Genomic DNA, 20,654 nt, shown 5'->3' with positions numbered 1-20,654 from the left:
ATGTGACATTTGGCAGGAAATGTGTGAAACTGTGTTTTAACAGTGACCAGTTTTATAAATTTTACTGTTATAGTTCTTTAAATTTTAAGGTAAATTTTGTAAATCACATTTTACTTATTATATTCTTTAATATTAATGAATTTCTCATTTTATTGGGAAAAAGAGATATGATACTGGACCATGTAATGCTGGGCGCTTGCCTTTGATGGGGCTACTGGGTTGTCTATGACTTTGAGCCATGCCCATATTATAATCATTAACTAAAAGTTAAATTCAAACACATGCCATTGTTTCTACTGTGTGAAAATAAAATCTCGTAATATCATAGGCATGGAAGTAGCTTATGATTTCATATTTAGCACTTTGTTTGAAACTGACCCATGACCCATTTAAGATCAAAGTTCATGCAACTGGCAAGTAATGCTGGCTTTATTGTGTGCCTCTGACATGTGGAGTACACAAAAAAGGAATTCATGGAGATAAATTGTTTGGAATGAACTAGTCCTGCCTAAGCCATAAAGACTTTCTCAAATTCAAATGAAGACAAAGAAGGAGAAAAAAAAATTGTTAGAGGTGGCCAACTTTTATCCTGCACCACCACCCAAAAAGGGCACAAAATTCCTAGTTCTTGAACATTTTTATGCATTTCAGAGCGAGTTATGTGGTCTAAGATGCACACATTCACTAAATGTGATAGACTTTTTTTTTAACCAGTGTGCTAAATAGGCCTTTATAGCCAGGTTTAAACTTTAGCTATGTTTTACTGTATTTGAAGAAAGGGCAACAATCCACAACCAAAAAACTATGCTCTCTGTAACCTGCACACAGCCACATCATGCATACCTGTGTACTGTACTGTACATAGGTCAAAGCAGTGATGATTCAGGAAGTTGGATGCTCTACTGTATGAACTCAAAAGGCAAGCCATGTACTTTCCCACCTTTCCAGGGAAGGGAGTGAACCAGGCAATGCAGAGATGCTCTTCTCTCCTTAGCACCACTTCCCAGCAGAAGAAAGAGTTTTTTACATGGCTCCTAGAAGCTAAGGGAGACCTGCGAGGCAGAAGGGCTGATTGATGGAAACAGCATGGTTAGGAAGGGACCCTGGTAGAAACCTTGGGGAGATTGCCTGTTTGGGGGATTTGGGGTGGATTGGACACAGTCACATACATGTGCCTATTTCAGCCTTGGGGACAGCTGTAACAAAAGCTATGTCAGGTGGCTTCTATGGCTTGGGAGTTTTTGTCCCTGCAAGTTCATGTTGTCACTGGTTTAAAGGGGACCTAATGGAAGGGTTTAGGTCATAAGGACAGAGCTCTCAGGGACAGATCAATGACTTTAAGAATAAGAGGGTTTTGGGGGATGGGTTTGCTATCTCCACTCTTCCGCTGTGTGAGGAATAGCAGCATTCAAGGCACAATAGGAAAATCAGGACCTCCCATGCTCCACATACCAGTGCCTTGATCTTGAACTTGTCAGTCCACATATACACCTTATAAATTACAAGGTTATATGAAATCTTTCATAGTTATATAAATCAGATCACATTGGCAAAACCCCAACTACTTACCTCTAGCCCTTTATAAGGGATGTTTCCTAGGTCTTAACCTAATCTCTATCCCATGGCTGTTTCCCGGGATAGTAACATACTCAACTATTTTGAGACGAATCTAATTAAAATTACCTGAACACAACCTTAGTGGATACATGCCAAAGTTTCTCTGTGGGCACTTAGCACAGGCGTACAAGAACTGCCGACATCTTAGGTGGTAACACCTCGTTTGTGTGAGCCTGCTTTTAGTTGGCTGGACACCACGTGTGCTTAGCCCTCTGTTTATGATGCCTGGTTGATCTTTCCTGTCCTGCTCTGCTGTCTTGTGCCTGCGGGAGTCCGACTCCCTGAGACTTAAGTCTTTCCCAAGGCATACGCCCAGAGACATTTCTAGCAACACTGCATCCAACTGTGTCTCCAGTTTACACTCCTCCGAGTCCCAGACTCCGTGTCATCCATGTTTTCAAGGTATTTATCACACCAGAGCCACATTTCTGTGTGTTTCTTCTGCTCAGTTATAGCTCCGTCATTTTGTAGCACCTTGGTTTGGCATGGTGCTTGGCATACCATAGCTGAACTGCATTTAATGAATTAATTACACTCAGGGCAACTTCTCATGAGCAGAGCACCTATTTCAGTGGGGAACATTTTTTATAAAATAACCTTAGAAGATTTCTTTGGAGAAAGCTGGGAGGTCTTTCCAATTTTATCTCTTTGTTGTTGCTCTTGTTACAGAAAATTTACTTTCTAGGCATTGCTCATCAGCAATAATTCCTTTTGTGGTGAGGAGTCAGCAACAAGGTCATATGATCTGCAAGTGTAGGTTGTGTTTTCTATAATCTCAGGTGTAGTAAGTCATTAGTAATGTGGGTAGTATTTTCTCAGAGTGAAATGCTACTGAATAATTTGCTCATTACATCAGCATACACAGCATTGAGCCCAACAATATTGAACAAATCCTTCTTTTTTATTTAACTATACTAGAAAGCTTTCAGGAATATATATTATTCATATATAATTTCATCATGGAAGTGGCATGCTGAGGATCCAAACAGAAAACACTACTAATGCTGCTGCTGTTCTAGAGAGCATGGGGACCCTTGCCTCTGTTGTACCATGGCCCAGACCTTTTATGGAATGAAACTGAAATTCTTTAGGCTGGATGTATTGCTCATTGGCAGAGTGCCTGTTTATAATTTACCTGTGTTTGATATCATCATCATCATCATAATAATAAATAACTAAAAGCAAATTAAAATTTACCTTGCCTTGGATGTCACTGTGTAAATGAGCCTGTCTCAACACTCACCAATCCTGTCAGACATTGTCAGACAGGGGACATGACATAGGATGGATTTTTAGTGGGAGCAAAGGGAAGGACACATGCACCCCCAGGCGATGGCATGGATATCTGTTGCTGCTTCTGATTAGCATCCCCACCTTTCTTTTGGTGCATTTCCCTTCAGAGGAGACTCACCCTCCTCCCTCTAGGGCACGTGCTATTAACATATCTGTCTCTGCAGTCCCTGCACCAGGTCTAGTAGTAACACCCCACTCTGGGACGTGCACTTCCATGACAATAACTGGTTTGAGGGTTGACATGTGACTCTTGACCAGCCCAATCAGATTCAATCTCTAGGGACAAAACAAGCCTGGACTTGCTAGGGGCTACCATGTTGCCAGGGTCTGCCTGAGACCTACGTCATTCCAAGAAAGAGAAATAAGAAAAAGGAGACGGAGAACTTGGCAGCATTATTTCAGCTGTGTATACAGGAGAAACTTCCAAAGAGCTTTTCAGTACTCATAATCAATAAACCACTTTTTTTATTAAGCTCTGATTATTTATCACCAAAACGGGTTGTCAGTTCTAATTCATAAATAATACCATGCAGAACTTAAAAAGTGACCGGGAAACGGTGAGAATTCCAAAGGAGCTCAAGTTAATAGGCTAGTAAAAGAAAACATCGAGAGAATTAAGTTAGAGATAGCAAATTTATCTAAAGGGATTTGAAAGCAGTTTTAAATTTTAACCAAACTACCTTGGGAAAATTCAACTTACTTGAAAAGAAGATGTGAGAAACAGTATCATCACATTTTCCTTTCCCGTTTTAATTCCATAATTTGACCATAGCTTAGTATTTCAGACATGCTCATTAACATTTTGAATATATAATTAACATTTAAGTAAGGATGTAATTTTTCTCCACACAATTTAAGAGTTGATTAATTATAATAATTTTTATTATGAAATAGTGCATGTGTATGGAATGTATTAGAAAAATTACCCGTGTAATACAATACATAGAACAACATATAACAACAAACACCAGTGGGCCTACCCATCTAACCTGCCTATTTAATCAAAATATATTGCTACAATAGATATTTAACTCTCTTGTCTCTTTCCTTAAAATCTCTCTCTTTCTCCTTCTTATAGGTAATTACCATTCTGAATTTGTCATTCTCATATATTTCTTTCTACTCCATTGTACACCTGTGAATGCTTAAATAGCAAACAGTACTGTTTGGTGTCTCCCTAGGCCTGCTGTAAGTGTATATTTCCTTATGTTTTGGTTGTGAGTAGCCTTTAATGGCTGGGCCATGTCTGCAGCCCAGTCAGTGTGGTTGTTCCTGTACTGGACTTGCTTTGAGGCTAAATGTTAAGCTTGTGAGAGCAGCTTCTCATTCCCATACTCTATAGCAGAATTTTTACTTCAAGTTCTTCACAGGTTGAGAAACTGGCTTGGGACAATGTTTCCTCCAATATGAGGCTACTCACAAACTGCTCATTTTGTTTCTTTACCTTATTTTAAAGGCTCATGAAAACACCATTAGTATACCATTAAATATGCTGAAAATAGCCACATTTTAATATGATTTTTTTCAAATTTTAGATATTTTATTAAAAGGTATCAAAATTCCTAAGCACTAACCTGAGACGAGCCCCATGGACCTCATCAGTCCACCAAAGAGGCTCATCACATAGGCAAGGTTGAGACTCTCTGCTCCACACACTGTTCTTGTTGTTGTCATCGTCATCATCGTCTCCTCCTCTTTGTTGTTGTTGTTGTTGTTATTATTATTCTCTTCCTCCTCCTCTTCTTCCTCCTCCTCCCCTCCCCCTCCCCCTCCTCCTCCTCCTCCTCCTCCTCCTCCTCCTCCTCTTCTTCTTCTTCTTCTTCTTCTTCTTCTTCTTCTTCTTCTTCTTCTTCTTCTTCTTCTTCTTTGCTTTTTCAAGACATTGTTTCTCTGCATATCCTTGGCTTTCCTGTCCATTAAGATACTGCCTTGGCAATGAAATAAGGCTTATCTGGGGTTGTGGCTCAGTGGTCAAACATTTTCATACCAGGGCAGAGCGTGTCAGAGGCCCTGTGTTTCACCTCTAGCACCAGAAAACAAACTCAAATCCCCAAATTAATTGCGGACACTCTCTACACATAAATGAACTTCAAAATATTGTGCTAAGCAAAAGAAGCTAAACACAAATCTCAAAATTTCATGGTTCTGTTTACATGAAACGTTTAGAAAAGTCATTGTTTCCCAGTCGAATAAAATATCCCGAAGTGACACATACTAATGTTGCATTCATTGGAATGTGATAGAAAATTTGTCACCTGGATACTTTTTAGCATTTGTCTCTTACATTGTTAACAATTTTGTAAGCCGTTTTGTATGGAACTATTAGGCTTTCAGAACAGTGTGTGTCATATGCACTATGTAATGTGACTCAGTAGATTCGGGGTCATGAAACAGGTGACTTCACTTACAGATATATTACCTGTGCCAGCTGATAATAATGGCCTATGAGTTTGTGACTTTATTATACAGGCATTCTGTTTGAGTTAAATTACATATATTTAGGTCATATAAAAATATGTATGTTTTTACTGTAGCTTTAAAAACCACATTATTTCAAGTATTTCTGACAGAAGAGAGCTAACATCTTGAAATACTGTTGCTGTTGTTTTGAGACAACTGCCATAACCCAGGCTGGCCTGGAACTCTCTATGTGGCCTAGGCTCTCCTGGATCCTACCATGTCATTATCCAAAATGCTAGGATTATAGGAATTGGTCACAATGAGGAGCTGAATTTTGAAGTGTTAGAAGAAGAGGTGACCCATTTCCTACTGATTAGCTTTGGCTTGAAACTCCACATCTTACTGTCCCTCCACAGTCCACAGACTTCTGTAGCAAGGGCTCACGGGATTCATTCCAAGATGTTACGCTCTGTCTGACCCTACCTATCATGACTCCAGTTAGGTCAACAAAAGTCCTTGAAATCATTTGTCAATAACTCAAGTTACCACGCAGTTAATGCAAACTACACAAATACCCAATAAACTACAACATGGCTATTTAGCTCTGCCCCCAAACTGGCAGTCACCCTCTGGCAGTCTAGAGGGAGATAAATGTGATGGACAAGTTAGGAAAGAAACAGAAAGGGGTAGTGGTATCAAAATGTCTTCCTTTTTTATTTTTCCGATTTGTTAAAGCCAATAGCCACATGAACAGATTTCTAGGTTCTCTCAGACATGGAAGAAGCTTATGAACATAGTTCTGTGGGAAAACATGGGTCTGATTTTACTATGCTTTATGTACTTAGCCAATAGTCTCAGCACATGTGTTGAAAAGCCTGCTGTCCCTCTTTTCTGATTTGCAGGGCCAGCTGCCGTGTCCTGACTTTCCACATATTTAGGAAATCCCTGTGTATACTGTTTGGGCTTTCACTCATGTGGTTCCAATAAATACACCAATGACTAAAAGGAACTGTTTTCCCATTCTCAGAACACAGACACTTTGCACAGGGTCCTGCCAAGTATGCAGCCAGGAGTCCCCTTTCTGTTTAAAAGGTTCCTAATCTCTCAGTGACCTCCTTTACTTTCTTTAAAGCTAATAATCCTATAAAATTACATTCCATGCTGGGTCTAGTTGCTTTATGTGAAGAACTAGTTAGCAAGTAGCCCATTCTGTCAAGAGGCAAATGCCTCTGCCCTTAAGGCTTAAATTTTTACTTGATCATTTTTACTTTGAGACGACCTGGTCACTTCTGATGAATCCTTATAACCTTAATTGCTGTTTTTGAAATGTTATTTTTTCTAGCTTTATTATCATGGTAGCTGATAATTCCAAAACCAGAGGCCTCTGTTGGGCTGATTCTGGTCACATATGCTGCTTGCAATCGCTCACTGGGTCTTGCTCTCAGTGGGTTGTGTGTGTGTATGTGTGTGTTTGTGTGTGTGTGTGTGTGTACACAGGAGTGTCATGACTGCTTAGCTGATGACATTTTTGAAGCCTGACTTGGAGGTTTTGCTCCTTCCCCTTCCAGGAGATGCTTTGGATTCGTGTCTGCAAGGTGTGTAGGGACACTTTAAATGCAGGAAACAAATTCTTGACTGGGGATCTTTCAAGTGAAATGAAAGTGTGAGTTGGAGCTAGAATTTCTTAAGCCATAGGTTTGAATTTGGGTGAGACGATTCCCTAGAAGTCTCTGCCCTCTGTTGAGATTACGATCAATGCAGAAGACATTTTTTTCTATTTCATTCTTCTACTGATTTGGGGATGGGCCACAGCTTTATGCATGCATCTCCTATGGTACCTCGTAAACCCTTTGTACTCCGTCATAGACGGACACTTTCATAAAGTATAACCAAGATGAATTACTACGAACACAGACACCACTTCGGAGTTACCGTGAAAGTGCCCAGCTGCGGGCCAGTGCTGGAGTGCGCAGACTAATCTGTGAAGCCACTTTGAGTAGTTCTGCCCTATCGTCCTTCCCACCTGGGGCCCGAGCTTTATCTCCTGTCCCACGCTCCACATGGCCACCCAAGAGGAACCCCAAGGACTGCTGAAAGGGGCAGATGTGTCAAAGAGCTGGGTGGCCCGGATACTCTGTTATCTGTGGATCCCTGGCTTTACTTCATGTTTAACACATAACTTCTCTTTAGTTTTCACCAGCGCTGCTGAAGTAGTGTATTGAAATGGGTTCCTTCCCCAGCAATCCACTCCCCATCTCTTATCTAAAATGGATATATATATTTCCAAAACTTAAACATATTTCCAAAATGAAAATAACTCCAAACTATATTAATAGTGAATGAATGGTCATTTTGTCTATGATGTATACTCATAAACATGAATAATCCTTTGCCACATGCAACAACATAGATAATCTGACAGCTATGTTCTTTGAGCCAGAGAAGCCAGATATAAAATGTATATAATGTATAGTTCCACTTACATACAGTTTAAAAGCAGGCAAATGAAAACAATTATTGTGAGCACTCTGCTCCCCTCCGCTGTACGCCTTGGGGAAAAGCTACTGTTCAAAGGGCTGTGGAGACTTATGGCTAATGCTGTGTGGATGCAACTTGCCTAGCACATTCCACAATGCTGTTGAAAAATACTTATTTACTTTATGAGTCAGGGTGTCTTGTCTGTGTCCATGTCTGTGCACCATGTGCATGCCTGGTACCTACAGAAGCAAGAAAAGGATGACAAATCTCCTGGGACACAGGAGTCACATCCAGTTGTGAGCATCCTGTAAGTGCTGGGAACTGAACTCTGGTCCATCTGGAAGAGCAGCCAGTACTCTCAGCCACTGAGCATCTCTCCAGCTCAAATGAGTAGGCTGCATTTTATACTCGTGTTTCTTTTACACTTCATTGATATGTTTATTTAATGCTTTATTCACATAAAAAAGGAAAAACTTAAAAACTAGCTTCCCTAACAGCAAGAGTGAAAGCATGACTGTTATTGGTGATTGTCAACGCATCTGTCTCTTCATTACTCAGATCTATAGGTGTGGCTCCTGATACGTCTCAGTTTTGTTCCCCTCAACTCCTCTGAGTATCATTAACTCTCTCCCCCTGGTTACAGTCTCACCCTTCCCTGGTTATCTACTTTCACTGCAGCATAATAAGGATCATCTTTTAGGTGCATACATTCGTGTGAGTACAACAGGCAGTGGCTTCGCACATCTTCCCTGCCTCACCATTGTTTTCAGGATAAAGACCAGGATCTTCACTGAGAGACACCGTCCATCCTACAGAGACTGGCCGCTGCCTGCACATGTAGCTCCACCTGTGTGGCCTGTCAGTCAGGAGCTGCCACTCTCCCTTCCACCGGCATTCTTTCTTGCACAAAGATGCTCTGGCGCAGAGGTATCTTCTTCTTCATTAAGTTGGCTCCTTGTAGATCTTAGTGTCAGCTCCTTCCTCAGTTAAGCCAATGCTGCTGCCTGCCCTCTTTTTTTTATCCTGTTACCTTTTACATCCCAAGAGCGTCTATCAATTTCATGACTATACAATTGATCATAGTAATTGGTATCTGTCTCTCCCACTGAAAGGTAGCTTCCAGGGGGGCAGGAGCCACGTTTCTCCTGAGCCTAACAAAGGGTTTTGTGTACTGTAATTTTCAATTGTGTCGAACTAATGAATGAGTTAGTTCTTACAGCATGCTAGAAACTGTGGGGTATATTGATTAAAACACACACACATATGTATACACACACACACACACACACACACACACGAAATTTAAAAACTGGTGGGAAGCCAGATACCTAACTTCTGGCAGCCAACATTCTGTCCTTTACCACGTTCTGCTTGCATCACCCCAGGCCCCAGGTCTCTTCATGACTAGGGATTCTGAATCTGCTGCTTCAGCCCCCAGCATCCTTCCTGTTTCTTCCTGCCTTTCCTGAGCCTTGAATGTCCAAGCACAGTGCTGCTCCAGGGCCTTTGGACTTTAGTTTCCTGGCCGCACCACTATTCCCACAAGCCCACATGCTCACATGACCTCCCAAATGAAAGAGTTGCAGCTCCCCCTTCCCTCTTTCAGAGAAGCTTTTCTTGACCCCTCAGTGGCAAGCAACCCCTTTGCCCGATAAACTATACATTTCTGGTTTGCTTTTGCCTAGCATTTACCCCTGCCAGAAGTAATTTTGTCTATTGTTTGAATTTACCCTCTCTCCCAGCACTAGATTCTGAGATCCATGTGGCCTAACACAGTACTAGTTTTGTCTGCTGCTCTGAGCATGGTGTCTGGCACTTTGGTACATAGGAGGCATTTGGCAAACGTAACTGAACGGCTGGATGGAACATTCACTTTTCACTTCCGTATATGACCGTGCTGTCTAATAGTCTGCAAGTCTGCAGTAGTCCAATACCTGCTAGCCATATGTAGCCGTGGCTTACTTAAAGTGTGGTTAATGTGACTGAAGAATTCAAATGTTAATTTAAACAGCTGCTGTGACTAAGCTTTATCATAATGGCTGCCGCAGCTATACTGAACCTAATCTAGACAGAGGACTCTCAGAGGCCTGACTGAAATGCCTGGCGGCCTTAGTTTCCTCCCGAGCTAAGGCTGTAGATAGTTGGAGACCAGGAATCTTTCTGGCCAGCCTTCCTCTGATTGGGGGCAAGTTTTAACAATTCTGATTTCTCCCTTGTGAAATGGGGGGAGAGTTTTGCTTCTTCCGGTGGTAGTGTTAGGATTACATTAGGCTAAGGCTCTATATAGCCTGTAGCCTACATGCTGCCAGGCTCCAGGGTAATAATTACTATTAGTCGTATGTATGAACATGTATGTGTATTTATATGTAGCTGTTGAACTTTGGGAATGGGGGATTTGAAGTAATGGAGACCAACAGGCAGTTAGGCCCTTCGTATCTGCCAAAACTACGCTTTGGTAAAAGAAAAAAAAAAAAAAAAAAAAAAATCTTTCGTAGTGAAAGGACCACAGAGGTCTCCCTTCGGATCCTGCCTTCTGAGACCCCTCTCCCAAACTCAGGCAGACCACCCTTTCCGTTATTACCATTTCCGAGTTTCTTTAGATGCAGGCTTACTCACCCCAGCTTGGCTTGGTGGTAAGCCCAGGAGGGTGGAGAAATGCATTAAAACCTGACAGCCCTGTTCTCGGGTGTCTGGGTGCTACAGGGCTCCTGCCAGCCTTGTTCGGATTAAAAAAAAAAAAAAAAACGTGCTTCTGGACGGTTTCACGTTTCCATAGTCCTACTAGCGATAGCTGCGATAGCTCATTACCACCAGCTTCATCGCTGCTGCAAGCCACTCCTCTATATGCCTTCCCCTCCCCCAACCCAGGAACAGTGGTCACGAATGGTATGTAAAAGAAATAAACTCAGACTTAAAATTTACTACTCCCATCTCCTCCCTAAGAGTCTAGGAGCAAAGAGTAATGGCGGAGTACAGCGAAGCGCACCTGTCGGGGTCCCTCCCTAAGTGCTCTTGGCCAAATTGCCCAACAAGCTGGCCCCCGCACCACTCCAGGTGGCGATCCCACCGTCACCCAATCTCCTTCTCAGCCTGGCTGCAGATGAGGACCAGGGCTGTTGCAGCAGCAGGGCCGCGAGGCCTGGGTAGAAAGGGCGCGCGGGACACCATCGCGGTTCGGGGCCACTCGCAGGCGGGTCCCCAGGACCAGTGTTGGCTGCGGGGACTTGGGGGGCGGCAGGCCTCACGGGGCGCGGGGCGCAGCCGGAGCAGACAAAGAACGGCGCGGTCCCCGCTACCTTCGGCTTCCCCGCGCATCCACGCAGAACGGGCAGCTGCGGGCCTGGGACTTCGCCTCCCCGGCAGCCCGTCGGTCGGCGTTGCGCAGCGGTCGGGCAGCCCTGCCCTTCCGGGGCCGAGCGGGGCGTGGGTGGGAGACGCGTGTGCGCTGGGAGCAGCCCGAGGTGCGGGCAGAGCCCGAGGGGCGGGGACGGGCGCGGGGGCGGGGGCGGGGGCGCGGCTGGGACACGTGTGGCGGCGGCGGGGGAAGGGGGGCGGTGCCCGGGGCTTTAAGAAGGTGTGGAGGGGGCGGGCGCTTTCCCAGGCCTGGCCGAGGGGCTTCGCGTACACACAGGCGGCTGCGCTCGGAGGCGAACGTCGCGCTCTCGGCGCCCGCTGCCCGGGTCCCTGCGCTCTCGCTCCCGCGGCCCAAAGAAACTTCGGGAGCCGCGGTCTCCCGTCAACTTCCCGACGGGCTCGGTTGTCCGGAGCCGCTCCGCTCGAGCCCGCCACCGGCTCGCCTTCCCTGCGCGCGGGTTAATTCCGTGCGGGTGGCTCCAAAACTGAATGAGAGAGCTCGCGGGGCGTGCGGCGACACGGAGCGCGGCGGCATGGAGCGCGGCTGCTGGGCGCCCCGGACCCTCGTCCTGGCTGTGCTGCTGGTGGCGACGCTGAAGGCGCGCGCGGCCACCGGCTACTACCCGCGCTTCTCGCCCTTCTTTTTCCTGTGCACCCACCACGGGGAGCTGGAAGGGGATGGGGAGCAGGGCGAGGTGCTCATTTCCTTGCACATTGCGGGCAACCCCACCTACTACGTACCGGGACAGGAATACCATGGTAGGTACCACCGCATCCCTACGCGCCACGGTGGCCCACGAACGCATCTTTCCATCCCCTTCATTCTTCCCAGGGGCCATCCAGACAGGGACCGAGACAACCCCCCTATCTCAGCGGGGTGCGCTGTCCAGGGCAGAGAGAGCAAAGTTAGTGGAGAATGGAGACTTGAGTTGGGATTTCAACAGTCCCCTAAGACATATCGGAATGAACTGGTGCTTGTGTGACACACCAGACAAGCATTGGGCATTGCTGTCTCCCTCTGCCCACCCCCCGCCCCATCCCACCCCCATTCCCTGCAGCCGGCCAAACATGCGCAGCATCCTGTTTTCTTAACCCCAGTACTTAGAAACCAGATTTTTGTCCTGGATCTGGGTCCCCCCTGGTGGGTCCCCAGGTGGCGCTGGGGTTGTCGTTGGGCTTTGCTGGCCAGCTGCTGACAATTGGAGAGCTTTGGTCCGTGGTTGCCCGTGCAGCCCGCCAGCGGAAAGTTCCCGCTGCTCTGCAGCCAAGAGTCCCTCGCAATTTACCGAATGTCAGACAATCCTCAAGAAACACCGGGACTTTTTGTTTCCGGTCCTTTATTCTTTGAAAGGGTCGTTTAAAATATCAGTAATTGATGGTTTCTCTCATCCTCTTCGTACTTTTAGCCTGGTGCTTGCTGTGTTGTTGGCATTGTCTGGGTGATGACTTGTATCCCCTGGTAGGAGCTGCAAGCCACTCACCAAAAGCCGGTCCCTCTCTGAAGAGATCATTACGCAGTCCTTCATGGAGGTTAAACATTACTCAAAAACAAAATGTAGCTTCAAGAAGAGTAGTAATTTGATGTAGTACATATAATTTTACGTCAAGTGGAATTTGTGGGGAAAGAAAAAAAAATGTTTACTTTCTGTTTTCATACTGTGACTTCTTAAATAATGATAGAAACTATTAAATTGGAATCCCCCCCAAAGTATTTATACCTAATGAAATAGACACTATTGTTGAGTGAATTCATGTCTCTAATAGGCTACAGGTGTTGACATAGCAAAAGGTGGTATAGAGGTGGCTGGCACTTCACACAGATTTGCATGTGAAAAATTTACATGAATACTTGACTTTTCTATTTCAAGGAAACCTTCCTATCTGCTCCCAAATACTTCCACTGAGAAGTTTATCCTAGATGTTTAAAAGGGGACTGTAACAACTTTCATACGGTGTGGTGGCAGCCTTGTCTGTGGAATCATAATTGATTTTAGAAAATTAATTTCTATAACTAGTCTCTTTAATAAAAGGGTTTATCTGTATGTGTTCCCTTTCCGAGAATTATCTGGTAATTTTTTTCTGAGGTCATGGAAATCTTCAGTATGGAAGAAGCAGCCAGTATGATGACAAGCCAGACCTAACCCACACTCTGATGCAGACTGTTGTCACTTGACCTGCTCTTTAGCAGATGTGCTAGCCTGCTGGCTGTGTGCATGTTGGGTCAACGTGTGAAGGTTGGTCTAAAAGGTGCTAATGTGATAGGAGTCTCTGATGACAAAGCCGTATTATCCCCCACCACACAGACCCTTTGTACAGAATCAGTCAAGAAAGCGTAAATAAAAAATAGGAATATGTTGCCTGTAGTTTTTGTTTTTGCTATAAAGTTAGCAGATGAATCTACGATGGACTTAATCACATCACTACACCTGAAAAGGGGTGACGGTATTGCTTCAGATTGGACATTGTAGGAAACGGGTCCCCAGTACCTGTTTTATAATTTTATTATGCAATTTGAAAGGTCAAGTTATTAAAAAGAGTAATGTCATTTTAAATTCCCATTAAACATTGTATCAAAAGCTTTAGATTTGGGAACTATAACTCTAGGCCTTCAGTAGGTGGTTTTCCTATAAAATGCTCTACAGGTAGGAGAAATGCTTAAGATGGAAATAACACCTATATGTGGCTCTTAAATTGTAAACTTTTGGAAATGAAAAACCAGCATCTGAAAGAATTGACTCACTACAGGAAAACACAATACGTTGTGGCTGACTCGTGTTGATGCACCTTGAAAGCAGAAGGTCATTTGGCCGCAAACCTTACTTCTGTGAGGAAATCTGTAAAATATTGGCTTGAGAATTTCTTTCTAACCTTCTAAATCTTTTAAATGCAGCACTTATGTCAGGAAAAATGAGTTTGTCTTGGATTTCTACTGAGCTCAGGGATTTGGATGAATGGCGTTTGGGTGGAAAGCTGGCAGTTTGAGTTTTCCCCCTAAAGACTGGACTGAGACAGAGCTGAGATGTAGAATAGCACCCATCATAGACTGTTAATGGAGATGTCAGCTGCTCTCTGTGACTCGGGCTGTGCGACGGGGTATAATACAAGTGGCACAAAATTATTCATTCTTGTATGAATTATATTTATATTAATTATAAATTTTTTGTTGGAAATCTTTGATGAAACAAAGGCAGCAATACAGTACTAAAGAATTTGAAGCCTGCATCAGGATAATCAAGATGTCTAACATTAAGGAGTAAATCTGTTTATTTGAAGAAGTAGCAGCCGTTTATTTAATAAGCTTCTATCTCATAACAAAAAGGTGACATTCAGTAGCTCCTTCCTGTATGTTTTAAAATTCTGTTATACAAGACTCTTTAGGGCATTGCTAGTCATAGACAAACTGTAATCTCTTTTCACAAATATACACAATACACAGTTCGGCAAAAAGGTACCACTGCATGATGGATTAGAAAGATCTCAGGATTAGAAGGCTTTTGTCTTCTAGAATTTCTTTTTCGAGGAGATATGTTCAATTTCCCAGTGAGAGTTCCAGACTTTGAATCTGCAGATTTGTTGTTGTTGTTGGAATTTCCAAGGGACTGGAAAAGGGAATGGGGTCTGTGTGGTCCCGTCATGCAGACATTTCTCTTCCCTGCCACGCCCAGTGATGCTCTCTTTCTTCTAGGGACCAGCTCAGTTCTGTGAGATGTGTGAAGGCTGAGTTGAAGTCTACACCCTGCACCCCTGTGGTAACCTGTCTTTCTCTCTCACACATACACCCTGAGCTGTGTAATGGTCATGGGTTTGTAACGTCTCTTCCTGTTGTCCTGTCAATTTATGGGGGATTGCGGAGGTTAAATTCTCCCAGTTGTACTTAAAACTTCAGAAGGAGAGGTTTGGTTTTTTTTTTTTTTTTTTTTTTTTCTTTTTTTTCCTCTTTGCTTGGGACAGCTACTATTTCTGGGAAACAGATAAAATATACTTTGGGACAGAAAGCCTTTTAAACATCTGTGAGTCTGACTTTACTCCTTCCCTATTGTGAGGAAGATCCCAGGCGTTCCATAAGAGCATTGCATAGCAAAGTACATGAGTCGGCCCCAGTACATCAGCTTCCCAAAGGCAATTTACCAAGATATTTAACGGCTAGAGCCCCTGTTATTTTGGTAACATTAAGCAAAGGAAATGTTTCATTAGGCTTAGAAATACCAAGTGAAGAGGAAACAACACTTGTCAATAATAGAATCTAACAGGCGATGAGATGGCAGGGGGCAGCTTTGTTGTGTTTTGTGGACCCAGCTTCATTCCCAGTAGTTTTTGAGTCCACATTTCTACTCTGTCATTTTTCACACGTGAGATTGTGGGGGAAGGCGGAAGAATTGACGCCCTAATGCACAAACCGGACACTCACATTTAAAAGGTTTGATCAGGATGAAATACCGAGGGCACTTTGTTGTAATAAAGTTACTACCCTTGTGGGTTTGCCCTTGCCGTTCAACCAGTCGCTGTTTAAAAATTTCTGTTCAAAGAAAACACAATGCAATGGCCTTTCAGATACAGAAATACAGTCTTTGCTAGACATATTTTGAAAAGACACCCAGACTTAACTCCTTTTTCAGGGAATGGTTTTATTATTTGAATGAACGCAGTTTGCAGCAGCTAATGTAGTAGCTGTTTTTGATGGGTGCGTAGCAATCTTCCCTTGTTGTGGTTTAGCGCCTGGGATCAGCACATTCAAGCTGTTAGACTTATTCATCACGTGCAGTGTCCAAGTGAGATGCCCCTGTGTCCTGCGCACACATGTCTGTGCAAATCAGGTGTTCTTAAAGCATTCTGCTCCACTTGTTACGTAGTTTACCTTACCCTCGACAGTTCACCCCACACATATTTTACTGGTGTGGTTCATAGTTCTCTGAAATAATATAAATCTTGCTTTGTGTAATTTATATTCTGTGTGCTTTAATTCCATTTTTAAGCTAAAACAAATGAACAAAACCAAAACCAAAACCAAAAAGTATTTGGAATTATAATAAAAAAACTTCTCATCTGGGCGGAACTCCAGTTCATTCATAGTACCACAGTTGCAGACACTATTTACTTAGAATAACCCCCTTCATTTTTGTGAATGTTTATTTTGAAGGGCTGTTTCATTTAGATGTTTAAAAAAAATGTAATTGTGCCTCTATAGCCATGAACTGCCTTACTCCAATAAAATTTCCTTTTTATTTTTAAAAGGATGGTGGATGTTTTAAAAGTTTTCTAAAATAAGTATCAGTGGATTCCAAAGTTTTCATTGCCCGATTTAGTTAAAGGAAAACATTTAAAAGCGAGTTTTATTTCTTTCACACTCTTGAGAGTTGGCCGACTTCATAGGATCATGTGAGCCTCATCAGTTACTTAGGAAAGGTTATGTATTAGGCTGCCATTTTATTCTGATAATCAATAATGCTACTCTCAGTAGTTGTTAATTATAATTAACTGTACTCACTATGTGTTTAGTCTCCCCAAGGAGTTGCTGGGGTGCAGCACTATACTCCAGAGAAGCTTCACATTGAAAAACATGACTCGAGTGCCCAGTGAACACTGGGAATTTAAAAGACCTGTGAAGTCTCCTATGTCTTACAGAAACAGAAAATCTGGGCTTCTGTCCACTCAGTCAGGAGAAGGAAGAGGATGCATAAAGGCTGTGAATATGGTGAGGTCCCTGAGCAGAGAGAGAAGCTTAAAGCCCCTATGTCACAACAATGACATAAAGCATAGCAAAGGAAATAAATGAATTTATCAAAATTTTAATTTAAGTGGAAACACCAATCCATCATCACCTGATTTCAGAGTCATTAATAAAAGTAACCAAACTTAAATATAAAAATATAATTTCAAACCAAAAAATATAATTTCAGTATCATCCATTTTAAGCAAAAGAAAAAAGAAAAAAAAAGCATGTGTTGGAAACCGGAATTGAGTTTTAAACATCAAGGTCATCCCACTTAGCAGCTAAGGGTCCAGGCTGCTCTTGCAGAGAGCCTGAGACGGTCCTTAGCACCACATCAGGGCCTCACAAGCTCCAGGAACTCCAGATCCGGGGGTTTGACACCTCTGGGGCCTGGAAGCATCTGCACTCACATGCACACATGCTCACATGCATAACTTAAAGTAAAACAAAATATTGAAAAAGTAAAGGTCCTGCATGAATCAAAAATAACACAAGACAAAACCTACTTGTAGGACACTCCCCACGAAGCTGTCTTAGGCAAGGAGCTTGGAGAGCAGCTATAACTCTAGGTACCCAGCATCCCTGGACCATCCAAGGAAGAGCATCTTAAAAGTATGCTCTGCATACTGGCTGGTTAATTATTATTTTTTAAAGTGTGTGCTTCTTGAAAACTGTATACACATTTTTTCTTTAAAATCTACATCTGGTAGGATTAATCTATAGAAAATAGTTTGAGGGTCATACTTACAAAAAATACAAATGTTGATCTGAGGCTCTGCCCAGGAGAACAGTTATAACTCTGGTTATCCTGGAATGCTGAATCAGCATTCTCGAGACAAACAAAGCTTTATTAAAAAAAAAAAAGTTCTATTGATTAAAGGACTCTTTTTAACCTGCTGAGCTGACAGAGGTTTGAAATAGTACTGAGTGTTGATGGAAACTTTTGTCCACGAGTTGAGGGACCTTGAGGCCATGCTGCTTATTAGTGGGTGCTCTGGGCCCCAGTTTCTCTTACCTGTTTTCATGTACATTTCTTCTTTTCCCCTGTTATGGCCTCTTGTTTTCCCTTTCTTCTTTCTTTTTTTCTCCTTCATAACTTTTTGAAAAAAAAAAGTTGTCTTTGTTTTTCTCCCCTCACGCTCCCCAGGTGATCGCCCCGTCTGCGTGCTGTGGGTGTGATGTGAATAAACACAGCTTTTACATCGGATGTTATAGTCATCGGATGATTGCAATAACTGAAGTGGCTGAGTGCTAACTTAGAACACCAGGTTTTATATTCCCATGGCATTCACTTGCCCATTGTGGATAATGTTTTTAAGCTGTAGATTATTTATTCCCAGCATAAAAGTGGCTCCCTCTTACACTATAAAGAGTGGCTCCCTCTTTCACTGTTTGCAAGCCTGTAGTTATTTAATTCTGAGTGGATTGCTCTCCTCACCCTGGTCAACCTGCAGAATCAGAAATGAAGGCAGATAGAGCATCCGGTGCGGAGTTACACCCCAGCCCTAGTCCTCAGTTCGAATGGAGGAGTAAATCTAACCAGATTTCAGAATTGCAGTTATTTTAAAAACAGCAAGATACTGACGCATGGTAGGTATTACTGATAGTGGTTTTATCATCTGGCATGACTACCCTACAGGATAGGGATGCAGCAGATAAGAGCTGTCCATCCGTGCCTGACCAATTTTGTTTTGCCAGTGTGTGGCACCCCTTAAAGGGAATTCAGGCTTGAATATATTGAGGGTAGTCACAAAAGTCAAAAGAAAATCTGCTCACCACCAAATATGTGTGAGGAGAAAGCACCTCCCATTCCCAAGTGTCTTCCCTACAATTATGAGGAAGCTAATAGTATAGCTTTGGTCCAACCAAAAGTTTTGTTGCTTTAGCCAATTCCTAACTAAACTCTTAACTATTCCCGAATTAATTATCTTTGTTTGTAGTCATGATAACACTCAAAAACTGTGTATGTGTCTTGGTGGTAGCCTAGGAGGGATGCTATTATGTATTTTTTTTTTATCAAATTCTGTCTTATAACCTCATGTAAAATAATTTAAAATGTAAACCCGTTTCTGCGGAATAATTGTGGGAAGATACTGATTTTGGTCTAGAGTTGCTAATCAGAGATGACCAAGGACACGTCAGTTGGCACTAGCCTAGTGGTTTTGGGATAGCAGTGCACTTACAGTAAAATACGCTGGTCAGGAAGGCATTGGCATCTCCAGTGTGCTCTTTACTTCACTGAGGCAGAGCTGACATGGATGACAAGTGACTGTTAGGTGGTGGCGTTACGTGGTCTCAGTGGCAGATGCCATATTTGATCAGTTTCTTAGCTCCTGTCTTCTCTAGAGTGTATTGGAGGACGAGAGCCCTGGTTTTAGCGTCTGTGGTGCCACATTTGGTGGTATGTATTTATTTGGTTTCACTAAAACTCTCTTTTATTATTTTGTTCAGGTGAACTTTGTGTCTAGTCAAAATGCCTTTCAGGTCTCCCCATAGTGTGGCCTAGTTCACTGATATGAAATAGAAGTCTCTAGGAAATTTTTGATAAATTTGGTGAAGGGGATCTTTCAAGTGACTCTAGTGGGTATGGATGCAGCAATATCATCACATGGCCATATCCTAACAATGGTCCCAATGGATGCAGCAATATCATCACATGGCCATATCCTAACAATGGTCCCATGCTCTTACTTATGCCAGCCCTGAAATGATGTTTAGATTTCTAGTATTTTAAGAAATTACTTTTCTTGTATCTGTTGGTTTTGCTTCTTGTATTAAATGCTGAATGGCCTGATCCTGTCATATGATTACTTTTGATAACTTCGTGGACCAATATGCTTTCAGAATATCCCTTGAAATACACTTTAAAAAAAAAATCCTTCAGGTTTCAAAGACTGTACATTTTATGTTAACGTCACTTATACCTTGGGAAAGTAACCTCTGTCTGATCCCCAATTTCTGGAATTTTTTATACGCCATCAGTTTATGTTGTTGGCGTCTTTCACTGAGCTATATTTCCTGCCACTCCTGAATCTCACAGTGCAGTAGCCATATGACATGGCTGTAGATGTGCGTTCTGCCCCAGTTTTCACCTTGTTTGTTATGGCTGGGTCAGCCTCTAGGACCACGTCCAAGCCTGTCTTTTCTCTCGTGTACTCCATGTCGACAGAGGAAACAGACATCCCTGGCCAGCTTCAGGAACACGCAGGCCCTTGTTTGGTTCCGCCACCTTTGTTCGGAATGCTGAGATGACATATGGTCCGATCCAGTTCTTCTTACACTTCCCTTTCCTGCATAAACACTTCCTGTATTTTCATCCTGCAAAACATGATCTAGATTGTGTCCACTGGTTGTGATGGGAACTATAAAGGAATTAGTTGGTCCTCAATTCCTAGGGGGAAAAAAGGCGGGGTTGTGGGGCTGAAGAGATGGCTCGGCAGCTAAGAGCGTGTAGTGTGCTTACAGAGGATGGAAAAGGCAGTTTTAATCACTTAACTGCTCAAAACTGAATGTAACCCCAGCTCCAGGGGGCAGCACACTTCTGGTCTCTGCAGAGTCCATACTCATGACTCATGTGCACATACCCACAGACAGACACACAGACACATACACACAATTAAAAATAGAGTAAATATTTTTTTAAAAGAGAAAAAATGGACTTCTGTTTCCATTCCAAGTACTGATACTATCTGGAAAAACAAAGAACTCAAGAAACTTTTGAATAATTAATATCAACACTAATAATAACAGAACTTAATGTAACAGTTAATATGTGCTAGATACCCTCTGAATGCCTTATGCA

General features: G+C 42.9%; 1 protein-coding gene across 1 annotated transcript in view; it reads left to right on the top strand.

Annotated features, from left to right (window-relative positions):
* The first annotated feature begins 11,412 nt into the window (after positions 1–11,412).
* Reln (reelin) overlaps positions 11,413–20,654 on the top strand; it is a 448,260-nt gene continuing 439,018 nt past the window's right edge. The window contains exon 1 of the mRNA XM_051152119.1: positions 11,413–11,901. Coding sequence (XP_051008076.1) covers positions 11,676–11,901 — 226 coding nt within the window. The 5' untranslated portion in view covers positions 11,413–11,675. The remainder of the gene's footprint in view (positions 11,902–20,654) is intronic.

The sequence above is a fragment of the Acomys russatus genome, chromosome 10 (assembly GCF_903995435.1).
Source record: "Acomys russatus chromosome 10, mAcoRus1.1, whole genome shotgun sequence".
NCBI classification, from domain to species: domain Eukaryota; kingdom Metazoa; phylum Chordata; class Mammalia; order Rodentia; family Muridae; genus Acomys; species Acomys russatus.
This window is presented reverse-complemented; position numbering and strand designations above follow the sequence as displayed.